This window comes from Martes martes (assembly GCF_963455335.1).
Source record: "Martes martes genome assembly, chromosome: 12".
NCBI classification, from domain to species: Eukaryota; Metazoa; Chordata; class Mammalia; order Carnivora; family Mustelidae; genus Martes; species Martes martes.
The window spans coordinates 90,283,818-90,299,033 of NC_137900.1; the positions used below are offsets into that span (position 1 = coordinate 90,283,818).

Sequence of the window (15,216 nt, forward strand, 5' to 3'; positions counted from 1 at the left end):
TTTCTAAACTGTTACAGTGAACCATTCCTTCAGATAACCAGTGAGACGTCTGATATGAAACAAATTTGGGAAAAGCACTCAAGATAGCACCGTGTTCAATAAAGATGTCAAACCTCATCGTTACAGCAAGGGCAGTGAAAAAATTTAATAGTACAATTCCTTATACGTACAATGACTAAAGTAGTCATCTTGCAAGAGGCTGTTTCCCCAAATGGTAAAAAAATTTAACACTCTGGTCTTCATCCGGTTTCAGTTAGAACACAAGTAAGCCTGCCCTGTCGGGGCTTACAAGAGCCCTCAACACAGCTTCCAGCTCAAGAAACCTTCCCCAGCCACTACCTTTCGTTTGTTTTACTGAGAAAATTATCAAACTGATCATCACTCGAAGTCAATGCCTTCATTCTTACATAAAATTAGCATGGATTATTATTTTGTTTTTCTCTTTAAAATATTCTATTATGTAACCCAGGATATAAAAAAGAGCCCATGTGTATTTTTATTATAATTAGAAACGTGAAGTTTTATCCCAACTCCTTACAATTCTACCTTCATTCGTAAGTGGCTCAGAAGTTCCTAATCTACCTCGTTCCTGGGACATCTCTGTAGAATTTAAAAGCTAAGAACGCTCACGGCCACGTCATTTAGAAGCCATAATGTTACACGGAAATGGAAATGCAAAAACTCCCTGAGAAACTGATCCGCTCTTCCGAGTACTGATGGTCAGGATTTGAATTTAATTTAACTTTTAAAACATTTCCTCAAATCAGGTTATATAACAACACTCACGAATAAGCCCAGGAAGGAAGCCTCTCCCATTGTACAGAGAATTCCTCTGGTTAGTCAATATTCAGAATTGGAATGAATTTGAATAAAGAAGTCACGTTAACTGTTTCATGGCAAGCCACTGCCTATAAAATTTAGACACTGGCAGGAGAAGATTCATACAAGATTAATGAAGCTGCACCGATGGGAAGGAGAAACTGACAACCAGAGTTTAAAAACATAACTTGAACTCACTAATGATTACTGTAGCTACTTGTAACCACTCACGGCAGTTTTTGTTAAACAATATCCTATTTTGCATTTAGAAATTATGTAAGAGCCAACAGTCACAAGGCAAGGGCGAATTAGAGAAAGGGAATTATTCATTGCCTGACATGGATGAACTCCGTGTAAGGCATGCATTTAGAAAACACTGTTCTCTCTGTTCAGAAATATTAGTTCACATTCCATTCATTTTGATAACCTTTCCCTTTTTCAGCCCCACACCACACTAAGCAACTGTGGGTCTATCAGAATGCAGAGATTAGGAACTGCTCCTCACTCAAGTCTGTCTGGCTTGTCATTTTTCCAAAGCAGAGCGACAGATAAAACCCGACTATAAAGGCTCTGTCACCAAAACGCCACCAAAGAGGCACAAATGGGAAAATTCACAAAAAGGAGAGCTGAGTACCAGGAAGAAAATGAAAGGCAAGCTCCTTAAAGTCAAGGAATGTGTGATTATGTGCTGGTGTTCGTTCCATCCCCACAACTGGCCAGCACACGGTCGGCGGATAATGGGTCAGGGGATGAACGGTGAATGAGAACACTTTGCAATTTAGGAATCCTTCAACCTGTTAAATATTTCTTGAAAATGAGACTGAGACCATGAAGTCATGATTCCAGGAGAATTCCCGAAAATTAAAAAAAGCAAAAACAGGTATAGGGTAACTCCATGTGAAAACAGAAATAGACAACTTCAGAATTTGGCTGGGTAAAAAGCTGTACCAAGGAGAAGCAAAGCGCAAGAAAAGAATTAGTAGAAACATTGTTATCAACCAGGGGCGCCTGGGTGGCTCGGTGGGTAGCCTGCTTCCCTCTCTCTGCCTGCCTCTCTGCCTGTCAAATAAATAAATAAATAAATAAATCTTAAAAAACAAAAAACAAAAACACAACTGTATGGATAGTTACTTAAAATTCTGGGTCTCTCAAAGTAATCTCCAAACTACATAAAGGTTGAAATATGGACTCCATGAAAAAGGAATCTGTTGCCCATTTGTCTACACTCTATGCTCTAAACCTGGAAAAGAAGGGAAACTAGATGGAAGAATGGTCCTTTGGCACCAAGTCAGTTCTGATGGCACTGGGCTTCGGAGAGATGGAACCAGCAAAAGACAGGCTCTCTGTACTACTAAGCATGATCCTTAAAAATGTGTGACTTGCAAACAATAATATTCCAGTTGTCTAGGCTTTTCCACCGCACGACAATATTTTGACAGCAATGATGAAAACTGTAAGATAAAGCATTACCCACCTATCAGTTAAAGGCACATCAAAAGGCTTTACTGGGGTAAGTAAAGATTTTTTTTTTTTTTTAAAGGATCACCAAGAGTGTTTGTTTAATTTTTTTTTTTAATTTATTTATTTGTTAGAGAGAGAGCGAGCACAGGCAGACAGAGTGGTAGGCAGAGGCAGAGGGAGAAGCAGGCTCCCCGCCGAGCAAGGAGCCCGATGCGGGACTCGATCCCAGGGTGCCGGGATCATGACCCGAGCCGAAGGCAGCTGCTCAACCAACTGAGCCATCAGTCCCGTAAGTAAAGATATTTTAAACAGAAAACAAAAGGTACCGATCTTTAAAAAATATATATACTGGTAAATTGAACTTTATTAAAATTAGTAAGTTGTGTTCATCAAAAGAAGCCAGACATGGCCTGACCTGCCTTCGGCTCAGGTCATGATCCCAGGGTCCTGGGATTGAGCCCCACATCGGGCTCCCTGCCCTGCGGGAAGCCTGCTTCGCCCTCTCCCACTCCCCCTGCTTCTGTTCCCTCCCTCGCTGTGTTTCTCTCTGTCAAATAAATAAATAAATAAATAAAATCTTAAAAAAAAAAAAAAAGCCAGACATAAAAATATATTGTATGATTATATGCATATCTATGAACATACGTCTAATCATATATATATACACACTTATAAAGAATACCTCTATACCAAAAGGAAGAAAATCTATTTTATTTATTTATTTATTTGAGAGAGAGAGAGAGAGCATGAGAGGGGTGGAGAGGGACAGTGGGAGAGGGAGAAGCAGACTCCCCGCTGAGCAGGGAGCCCAACGCGGGGCTCGATCCCAGGACCCTGAGATCATGACCCAAGCAGAACGAAGACATTAGCTGACTGAGCCACCCAGGCGCCCTGAAAATCTGTTTTTAAGATGAGCAAAAGATTGCGTCACTTCACAAGAGAGGTTATTCACGGGGTTCCACAAATGCTCAACATCGTTCTTTATCCAGAAAATGCAAGCGCCAATTAAAACCATGAAAGATTCCACTCCACACTCACCCAAAGGCTCAAGTAAAAAGACTGACAGACACCTGTTGTTGGTGAGGACGAGGAACAACCCCGTAGAGGAGTGTCCGTCGATGTGGCTACCTCGTCAATGTCTTCGACATCCTGCCAGAGCCAGGTACGCACCTATGACCCAGGATGCCACACCCAAGTAGAGACCCAAGAAAAGTGAGAGATCAGGTCCACCAAGAGCCACGTATAAAAATGTCCATGGCAGCTTCCTCCTTAACTTAGCCTCAGTATGGAAGCAATCCAAATGCCCACCAAGAGGAGAACGGATAAACAGCTTGTGGTATATCCACACACAGCACGCCACATGGGATTCACAAACGGGCAACACAAGCTACGACCATACGCAACAAACATATGAATCCCCCAAACATAATAATGAGTCAGAGGAGCCAGACAGAAGAATATGTGTTGAGTAATTCATACAAAGAACAGAGGCAGGCTAAACTAATATACCATAGAGGTCAGAATAATGGTTACCTTTGGGGTGGGGGAGTGTTCAAGGGAGCCTGTTGGGGTTCTAGAAATGTCCCCTATGTTAGGTGGTGGCGCATGATTTCATGTATGTGTGAAAACTCACTGAGCTGCCCACTTACGATGTGGCCACTTTATTGTATGTAAATTCACCTCAATAAAAAACTTTTTTTCTAAAGTAAGCTCTATGCCCAAAGTGGGGCTTGAACTCATGACCCTGAGATCAAGACTTGCATGCTCTACCAAGGGAGCCAGCCAGGTGCCCCCAATAAAAACAACAACAGGGGCGCCGGGGTGGCTCAGTGGGTTAAGGCCTCTGCCTTCAGCTCAGGTCATGATCTCAGGGTCCTGGGATCGAGCCCCACATCAGGCTCCCTGCTCAACGGGGAGCCTGCTTCCTCCTCTCTCTCTGCCTGCCTCTCTGCCTACTTGTGACCTCTGTCTGTCAAATAAATAAATTTAAAACAACAACAACAACAGTAATTATTTTAGATGTTCTAGAAGGACATGTATCACGTGGCAAGAGTGATCATCTCCGAGGAGGACCTGGGATGGCGGGGGGAGGTGCGACAGCACAGAATATTCTCACCTTATCCTCATTATTATTTTATAAGAGACCCTATATTTGAGTAAGATATATGGTTTGATTTTCCCATGTTCCCTTGGAGTACTTTGACTTCTCAATATTATCGAAGAGATGATAAGGGCTATATTTTCCAACACATTAAAAGGGAGGAAGAAAGGGTCTGGTTTTACCTTCAATTTAAGCACATGGGTCATGAGCCCCAGGATGACCTATTCTAACTAATATATACTGGTCCTTTTGCAAATCCAGATCCCCTGATTCCCAATCACTAGAACTCATGTTAAGTCTTGATGTTCAAAACTTTCTGACAGCTGCATCATGGCAAAAGGAAAGACACTGCATACTTCCTTGAGTTTCATCACCAATAAAATCCATTCCATTAAGCTATTTCCTTCCCTCATCGTTCCTCTGAGCAACATGGCCAGCCTCACAACATCCAAATCTATTCATCTGCCCAAAGATAAAAACTACCACTTTTTTCTATTTTATAAATATAAATATAAATTTATTTTTAGTTAAACTGGGTGCCTCAAGGACAACAAAAACCCTCTTGTAAGCGAATTAGTAAATATCTGGGCACACACGGACACTGGGCACAAAGCGAGAGTCTACAGATGCCGCCGCACACGGACTTGGACAGATTTAGATGATCTGAATACAGCGCTTATGAAAAGTGTGGGGCATTTAAATTTTAAAAAAAGAAGAAAATCAGGCTCAAACCCAGATCTTCAGTACTAGTCTGGAAAAGACTTCTCCTGTATCATCACACCAAAATATAATTTAGAGAAGTCCATTCTGCTCATAGTGGGAAGGGTTAACACAGTCCTAGGGTTCCCAGTGCTGCAGAGCCGACTGCTGCACGAGAGTGTGAGTTATCTCTAATACCACTGGATAATTTAATCATTTGTGGAAACTGGTGGAAAAGACATTTACATTAGATTCAAAGACTGTCAGAAGTCACAGTGGGTAATTACATTATGTATCAAGGAGAACTGAAACACTGTATCTTTTCAGCTTGATACTGACGAGGCTTCACCAGCAATAAAACAGAGTAGGGATGAACAGTCAAACTGCTGTTTGTTTGGGGAAATTACAGTGCTCCAAGTCACACTCTCAGGCAAAAGAACTTATGAATTCCAATGTTTTGACACTGCTCTACCTGCTCCAATGTTGGGATGCTAAAATCCGGTAACTGATCATATCCTTAGAGAGAAGGTAAGTGGTACTTGCATAAAAATAACAAAACGATGCTCTCGGGATACAAAAACACAATATATCTTTGGAAAAAGTAAAAGAGTCAAGGAGAACAATTCAGTTTGGCCAGGACCTATCAGAAAGCCCTAAAGCCATAACTGGACCCAGCAATAGCACTTTCGATAACAAACTTGGGTCTGACCTGAGGGAGAAAAACAAAGGAAAAAAAAATCATCATGGAAATTTCTGAGCCACACAAAGGGCCAGAACTCACACAGCATGTGTGGATCTCAAACCCCCAGTTGGAAATTTAGATTGACGCAGTCTTGGCTGGGGAGTGACCCGAGGGAATGCCAGCTCCCTGGAGAACTCACTTTAACCTTGGCCACAGATAAAATCCCAAGGAACACATATTCATAATCACACAATCTGTTCTGTACCTCACATGTTTTTCTGCTGTGGTTTTTACCTTTTTATAGGACTGAAATATAGGACCATGACATTGGTCTAACATGAAAGCCGTTTCTTTATGCAGTTTTCACAGTATGTTAATGTTAACCGGGAAGCTATTTCCCCCAGTGTGAAAACAATGGATGATACCCAAAACTCCAGCATGGATCAGATTTTTCATTTTGACGAAAGTAGTCTCATCAGATGTGAATTCCCCCAAGGAACTACATATCTGAAGGCCTTAATACTCTGAAAGAGCCACGTCTTAAAGGACAAGGGTTGTGGTGCTCGATACAGATGCCTAGTTTTACTAGGGTTGTTGTTTTGTTGGTGTTCTGGTTACAAAGTTCTGTCACTGTTAAGTGATCTGTTTCTAAGCCTATTTTCCCCCAGAAGCCCAGTTTGTTTTTTCAGCCGTGTTTTTACAGAACATAAGGTTTGCAGCAATGCATTTATGGCATTAGAGCAGAAATGTGTGTATCACAGAAACACACAAGGAAATGAGCCACCATGAGCAATTCAGCAGAAACAACAAATTGAAGAATCAATACACAAAGACTAGAGATACTGAAATTCATTAAATAGAGAATATAAAATCGGTATATTAAATGTGTTTCAAGAAGTAAAATATGACGTGAAAATATGACAAAGTCACAAGAAAATAACAAAAAGACTACAGAGATTTTAAAGAGAGTCTAAAGGAACTTCTAGAAGTGAAAATGGAACAACTTCTATCTTCATCCATCTTATGTGGATGCATTAAACCACAGATTAGACACAGCTTAAGAGAGAATTAGTGACATGAAAATTCTATGTGAAGGAATTACATGCGGCATAGCAGAGAAAGACAAAAAGATGAGAAACAGAAACAGAGGTTAACAGGCAGAGAGGATACAGAGTAGAATCTTGCCTGTAGAATCTACGGAGTAGAATTCACCTTGTGCCTAATAATCAGAGTTCCAGATGAACTAGCAGAATGGGAGCTAGACACGCATGGGAAAACTCCAACCAGGAGCCAATAAACTCACCGAGTCAAAAGAAGAGAAAAAAGAAATTCTCAGCTAGATACATTACAGTGAAATTTCAGTGAAGAACTAGGAAAAAAAAAAAAATCTCCATAGTTACCAAGAAGAAAGGGCGTTATCTTCAAAGGATTAACAGTTAGGCTGACTTCTCCCCCTCTACAACTTAACACAAACAAGAGCCACAAGATGGTAGAATTAAGTTCCTCCTCTAGGTACAATACAATCGCCCTAGGAATCTATACATGGAGAAATCATCTTTCAAGGATGAGAGCAGCGATCATCCCAAACAAACAAAAATTGAGATTTTACTGCAATAAATTTCTGCTAAAGGCACCTCCAGAGGATGTCCTTTGGGAAGAAGGAATAAGATCTCAGATACAGGAAGAAATGGTGAACAAAGAAAGCAGAATGTATACTTACAGGACTGTGTAAAATTATGAAAGCCTAACTGGTCTAATGGAACCCCAGAGACTCACAAACTGCAACGACCCAAGAATTGTTTGGGAAAACATTAGTAAAGATTCCAAATTACTTTGTAGTTTAGATTGAATATGTACGTTAAAATATCTAGGCTAACCAATAAAAGCACAGAAAGAGAATACATAATCTCCAATCTTTCGTATAGGCAAAAGACGGGATGAGGAAAGTGAAACAAGACCAAAACGTCAAAACTGAAGGAGGCAAGAAACGAAAAGTGTCAGAGCAAGCGGTAAGGGGGTGCAGAGAGACTGATACAAAGAGAAAACAAGACAAGATGGTATACATGAACCCAAACTTTCCCCAGGGAAAAGAAAAAGACCATTGGACTGGATGAAAAAGAAATCCAGTCATGTGCCATTTCTGAGTGACCCGTCCAAATACGAGGACAAAGAAGCAAGTAGAGTAACAGAGTAACAGAGAGAAAGTTCAGGAAAGATCTGCCAGGCAAACACTAGTCCAGAGAGCTGGTAAGTATCAGGCAAAACAGACTTCAAGGCATAAAACACAACGGCAGAAAGAAGTTCACTACACACGGATGAAAAGTCAAAACACACTGAAGATACTACAAGTCTAAAATTATTTATTTATGTATTAAAAGTTTTTTTTTAATTTAATTTTTAAAGTAATCTCCACACCCAACGTGGGCTCAAACTCACGCCCCTAAGTTCAAGAGTCGCCTGCTCTACCCACTGAGGCAGCCCGGCAGCCCTCAAGTTAATTTTTTCATAAAGTAACTTTACAATGGAAGAAAAAAATGAGAGAAAATGACAGCTCTTCCACTGTCGTCATCAGGATGGTTAACTCGGGGATCACTGGCCATGGCAGTCAACGGCGTTGAGTCCCCCGTACGTACTGACCCTGCTAATACTCCCGTCAATCCTGTTCTGTGTTCCCTTTTGGCAAACAGGAAAAGCAAAGCACAGAGAAGGAACAGATCTCTCTCAAAAAATGATACAACACATGGCAGAAAACAATAACAACAAAACTTCACAATGGGAAGATTTGCATAACATCATCGGCACGCTGGATCTAATGAAAATACACAGAGATGGGTAATACACCCGTTCTTTTCAACTACTTCCAGAACGCCAATAAAAGCTGACCATGTACTGGGCCATAAAACAAGTCTCAACAAACACCCAAGACTCAAACTCAGACTTCCTAGAATGATGATGCAATGAAATTACAGCAATCCTTACTGAAAAGATAAGTTTACATGTTCATATAATTGAAAGTTTTTATTTGTTTTAAAGATTATACATAGGGGCGCCTGGGTGGCTCAGTGGGTTAAGCTTCTGCCTTCAGCTCAGGTCAGGATCTCAGGGTCCTGGGATCGAGCCCCGCATCCTGCTCTCTGATCAGCAGGGAGCCTGCTTCCCCCTCTCTCTCTGCCTGACTTTCTGCTTGCTTGTGATCTCTCTCTCTGTCAAGTAAATAAATAAAATCTTAAAAAAATAAAGATTATATATATTTATTTAAGAGAGAGAGACCTGAGTGGGGTGCGAGGGGTAGAAAGAGAAGGAGAAGCTGAGCAGGGAAGCCAACACGGGGCTCGATCCTAGGACCCCGGGATCATGACCCGAGCCCAAGGCAGACACTTAACTGACTGAGCTACCCAGGCACCCACAATTGGAAATTTTTAAACAGGCTTCCAAATAAATCACAGGAGAGATTCAATAGTAAAGGAAATGAAAAGTATCTCAAAATAAACAATAGTAGTACTCCATACCAAAATATGTGGGTTGCAGATAAAATTGTATGTAAGTGGGAAATGTGTTACTTTTTTTTTAAAGTCGATTTTTTTTTTAAAGTAGATTCAACGTGGGGCTTGAACTCACGACCCTCACATCAAGACCTGAACTGAGATCAAGAGTTGGACATTTAACCCACGGAGCCACTGAGGTGCACTGAGAAATGTGTCACTTAAATGCTCACATTAGAAAAGATGAAAAACGGAAATGAGGTAGGCAAGAAGAAAGAAATCTCTGAAAAGGCAAAGAGAATTATTTCCAAAGAGGAAGGCAAAGAAGAAAAAGAAACTAAATGAAACAGAAAATAAAAAAAGACAAGGGAAGCTCCACAATGATAAATTGGGGGTTCTCAGAAAATGTGAATAAAAATGATTTCAGAGGGGCACCCGGGTGGCTCAGTGGGTTAGAGCCTCTGACTTCGGCTCAGGTCATGATCCCGGGGGCCTGGGATCGGGCCCCGCATCGGGCTCTCTGCTCCATGGAAAGCCTGCTTTCTCCTCTCTCTCTGCCTGCCTCTCTGCCTACTTGTGATCTCTGTCAAATAAATTTAAAAAAAAAAAATGATTTCAGAAACCTGATCCTCCAAGAGAAAATGGTATAAATAAGCAATACTGGGGGTCAATAAAGGGGGGAACACAACCACATGGGCAGCAAACACTAAGGTGAGAGAATATTACGGGCAACTTTAAGGCAATAAATTTGAAAGCTTAGGATGAAGGGGGTCTATGTTTAGAGACGTCACCCCGCAGTATTGACCAAAGAGAAAGCAGACAGCGATGGAGGAATCGACTCAGTAGTTATAGACTTTCCCACAGTGAAGTATTATGAAACAGTCAATAACCAATTAATTTCAATTCACATGTATTATTACAAAGAGAAAAAAGCAACACTCTGAAACTACTAAGTAAAGCCAACTAGGAGGGACAAGAAAGAAACATTTCAGATCAATTTCAGTGGGCACAGATTCAAACCTCTTCGGTAAAATAGTAACAGAACAGATTCAGATCAAGTATTTCAAAAACCCCATCACCCCCTAGCTGGATTTGTCACAGGAATGCTAATTTGGTTCAATATAAGAAAACCAACTCATGGGCGCCCAGGTGGCTCAGTGGGTTAAGCCTCTGCCTTCAGCTCAGGTCATGAACTCAGGGTCCTGGGATCGAGTCCCGCATCGGGCTCTCTGCTCAGCGGGGAGCCTGCTTCTCCCTCTCTCTCTGCCTGCCTCTCTGCCTACTTGTGATCTCTGTCAAATAAATAAATAAAATCTTAAAAAGAAAAAAACTTAAAAAGAAAACCAACTCATGTAATCTATCGTATTAACGGATTAAAGGAAGCAGAAAAGGTATTGGCTGGTACTGAATATCAAGTCAAGTTGGAAAAAACCTCCTGACAACAAAGGAAAAGAAGGGAATCCCTGAGTTTGATAAAGGATTTATTAAAATTGTGCATTAATTAATGGAGAAACATTTAAAGTACTCTCTTTATTATCAGCAATCGAGATAAGAAGGTCCACAACAGCTGCCTCTGTCCCCATAACGATGGTCACCGCCAACAGAGCAAGATAAGAAAAAAAAAGCCGTAAGGATTGAAATAGAAATTTCCTGGGATACGACTATCTCTAAAAAAGAAAAAACAAACAAAACCCAAAAAAACCCAAAGTGGAAATAAAAAAGAGTTTAGCAAGGCATCTGCCTCTAACCTGAATTCATAAAAGTCACGTGTTCCTTTTTTTTTTTTTTAAAGACTTTATTTATTTACTTGACAGAGATCACAAGTAGACAGAGAGGTCGGGGTGGGGGGTGGGTAGGAGACTCCCTGCTGAGCACAGCGCCAGGGTGCTTGATCCCAGCACCCTGGGATCATGACCGGAGCCAAAGGCAGAGGCTTTAACCCACTGAGCCACCCAGGCGCCCCAAAGTCACGTGTTCTATACTCCATGTGAATTAAGTAAAAAACATAATAGTGGATGAAAAAAAATCAAGTCCGAAGAAAATAAATGAAAGTATGATTTTGGTTATATAATGGTGGAAAAGAGACAAAATTATAAATATACTCCTTGGAAATACATACACCTGTGGTAAAGCTGGGACACAAAGCAAGGAGGTGATTAACACCAAATTAAGGAAAAAATACACCTGTAGGGAGGGGACCAGGAGCAGGAAGTTAGAGACAGACTTCCAAGGCATGAGTAAGATTTTTCTTCCTAAGCTAGCTTGTAGATTACAAGTATTCTTTTGGTTCCTATTCTTTACACTGTACTTATATAACATACATTATAACATTATTTTGAAAGGTAAACTACCTTTTATTAACAATAGTTGCATGTTTTATTGTTTTTTTCCCCTTTAGCTGTTTGCAGTATTTCTGCAATCAGCATGGGCAGCTTTTATGTTAAGGAAAGGTCATAAAAGCAGGGGCGCCTGGGTGGCTCAGTAGGTTAAGTGATCAGGTCATGATCTCAGGGTCCTGGGATCCAGCCCCGCATCAGGCTCCCTGCTCAGGGGGAAGCCTGCTTCTCCCTCTCCTCTGCCACTCCCCCTGCTTGTGCTCCCTCACTCTCTCACTCTGTCAAATAAATAAAATCTTTAAAAAAAAAAAGAAAAAAAGGTCATCTTTAAAATCTTGAATAAAAATCACTCTGATTTTACATTTAGGTAGTAAAATATTTTATAAAGAATGCCTATCTTTGCTAGGTATGTTACATATATACTGACACACCCCATTTAGCCCCAAATGATTTTTTTGATAAACTCTGGATCAATCTATTTTATCCAAGTCACATTTTCAATCCTTCGGGGAGTTGGCTCTTTCTTAGGAATTTATGACAAATGGATGGTGATTTATGGTCACTTTATCAGCATATTAATATATCTCTCAGGAAAGTATCCCCACTCCTGCTCAGAGACACTGGTGTGTACTTGAATATATTAAGTCATTATCAAGGAAGCCATGCTAACACGTACTGAGGCTTTAAGCAAGGAATCTGGCAGACTTGGACAAATAACTAAATAATCCACACTATTTTCCAACTAAACTCATCTCCCACGAATCTGGCAAAAGTGAAAGAAATCTATGAAAACGCTGTGCTTCTTTCTACGTAAAACATGACGCTGCAGACGCCCAGACAGCCCCAGGCAGCCATGGGATGAATACAGTCATTTAACAGTCTAATGCTGTTTACACTGCATGGATGACTTTTAGAAAAAGAAAACTCAGCTTCTAGGGAAAAACAGATATGGAACCACAAGCAGGTACAGTATGAACTTCACCACATTCTGAACTGCGACGCGAGTCCACTTAGAGAAGGGCCCCTGACGGGACGCCGGGGATGCAACCGGCTAAAAACCTGAATGAATCACCTAGAAAATCAGGCCAGCCTGTGCGTCCCTTTATCTCCCCAACGGAAGCATTAGAAGCAGGAGAGCTCTTCCAGATGGCGCAGAACCGGTCTGCTCTGGCTTTTAAAGGGGCTGACTTGGGGCGCCTGGGTGGCTCAGTGGGTTAAAGCCTCTGCTTTCGGCTCAGGTCATGATCCCAGGGTCCTGGGATCGAGCCCCGCATCGGGCTCTCTGCTGAGCGGGGAGCCTGCTTTCCCCCTCTCTCTCTGCCTGCCTCTCTGCCTACTTGTGATCTCTGTCTGTCAAATAAATAAGTAAAAAAAAAAAAAATAATAAAAAAAAAAAAAAAAAAAAAAAATAAAGGGGCTGACTTTTTCTTTGAAAAGCCATTAAGAGAAAGCCACAGCCTCCGGAAACCACCCTCCCCCCCCACCAACCCCATCCCCCATGAGCCACTCCTAAATCTCCTGTCTTCATCCTAGGGACCACACAAGTCCACAACCTGCTCCAATCACAACATTGGAGGCTCCCCAAAAGTCAGCTTCTGGTCCCCACCACCGGTGACACAAAATGCTACCAGCTGATCCCAGGCTGAGGGGCCTGTAGTGGGGACGTCAGAAAGGAGAGCTTGGGGACTGGCGGCCAGGGAGGAGCGGCGACAGACGTCAGAGGAAGTGAAAGACCAGAGCTCACTATCACCTCACCTTTTCCACATCTGCTTTGGTGACATTGATGTCAGCGTCCATCTTCTCGAAGTACTGCTGTGCCCTGTCCGCCTCTTTGCAGTCACGTTCAAAGCGTCTTTTACTCTGAAAGCAGAGGCAAGTGGTAGCAGGAGAGCAGTTGGGAATGAAACCAAAAGATTCCTATGAGAACGTATCATTTTGTCTCAATCACCCAAAGAGCTTTCTCCTCTAAGCTGGTGGGTCATACATCCTAAAGTCAAAGAGCTATTCTAAAAGTTCCGCCCCAGCTCTCTAACCTTTGTGCTTTCCATAGGAGTTTTTAGAAACACTTTGCTTGAGCTCTTTGGGCTCCACACTTTAGTCTCAATCATGGTGTCTAGAGATAAAGGCGATTCAACATGGAGAAGGTCTCTAAAGGCATCCCTTTGGTGCTTTTGTTCTGCACTTACAGATTGATGCAAGCTCACATTCAAATCAGATAGTCTACAGGCATTTCTCCAACCGTTTGCTGTGCACTTACTGATTCGAGTTGTTTCCAGCAGATCTCTATGTGCTGTTGTGCCTTCCGCCCGTCGTGAAAGTACTGGAAGCAGAAAACACATGGGGATTAGCACCCCTCTTTGTCATACTCCTACGTGAGAAAAAGATCCATCCGCCTAAAATCATATTTCATTTTTTTAAAGTGGTCTCCACGCCCAACGTGGGACTTGAACTCAGGCCCCTGAGATCAAGAGTCATGTGCTCTACCGGCCGAGCCAGCCAGGCACCGCCCCCCCCAATCAGACTGAAATACTGACTATCTAGCACATGCACGCCAAAGAAAGGAAAGGGTTAAAAAATAAAGAGGAAGTGAAAACGCAAACAGTCAGAGTTCCCTTTAAAACTTCAGATATGATAATACTGAATTCTAAGACCTACATACAGCACTTGGAAAAAGATAGCAATGTTTGTTAAGACATCTTCATTTTTAATTGCTTTGAGAAGGAACTCATGTACCACACGATCCACCCATTTAAGTTGTACAACTCATCACTCTTTGCTGTAATCACAGAATTATGCAACCATGATCACAATCAATTTGAGAACACTTTTTTATCCTCCAAAAAGAGAGCCTGTACCTCTGAGCCGTCATCCCCCCACCAGCCCTAGGCAACCACCACTCCACTTTCCGTCTTTATACATTTGCCTGTTCTGGGTTATTTCCTGTGAATGGACTTATACAATATGAGGTCCTTCTGTGACTGACGTGATGTTTCCATTAGTACGTAATGTCCACTTAGCAGGATGTCTTCAAGGTTCATCCGTGTTGTCACGTGGATCCGCACTTTCTCTCTCTTTACTGCCAAGTGACATAGTGACATTCCATTGTCTGGACATATACATACATTTTGTTCATCCTTTCACAATCGATGAACACTGGGGTTTTCCCCGTTTGGGGCTGTCGTGAATGATGCTTGTTGCAAATGTTTGTGTGAAACTTTTGTGTAGCTGGATGTTTCCATGACTTAGGCCTTTTTAGATTTAAAAATAAATTCATTCCCCCCTACTATGTGCGAAGCCCCGAGGCAGGTAAGTGCGTTGTGTTGGCTAGTAAGGATCCTAGGGGGCTAGACCAGGGGGAGCCTCAAGAATATCGAGAGAGGGGGTTAGAGAAGAAAGGGCCAGACTGCGTAGCGTTTTGTAGACTTGTGGCCTCAATGAGCTGGGAGCCATGGGTCATTCCAAGTATAGAAGTGCCCTGTTATGAAGGAAGGTTCTAGGTAGGAGCCTTTCTCCGACTTGGACCACAGGGTAGCAGTTGTAGGTGGGGAGCAGATCTGAGGGAATAAACACAGCTTTCGACATGTGAGCTTGACATTCTAGGAGACCCCCAAGTGGAGAGCCTCACAGGTCGCTGGA

At 42.0% G+C, this 15,216-nt stretch overlaps 1 protein-coding gene across 13 annotated transcripts in view; it reads right to left on the reverse strand.

Annotated features, from left to right (window-relative positions):
* FNBP1 (formin binding protein 1) overlaps positions 1–15,216 on the reverse strand; it is a 135,159-nt gene that overhangs the window by 41,461 nt on the left and 78,482 nt on the right. For all 13 annotated transcript variants that reach the window (XM_080819819.1, XM_080819818.1, XM_080819817.1 and 10 more), the window contains exons 5-6: positions 13,838–13,900; positions 13,336–13,440 (exon numbers count right to left, since the gene is read on the reverse strand). In XM_080819819.1, coding sequence (XP_080675945.1) covers positions 13,336–13,440; positions 13,838–13,900 — 168 coding nt within the window. The remainder of the gene's footprint in view (positions 1–13,335; positions 13,441–13,837; positions 13,901–15,216) is intronic.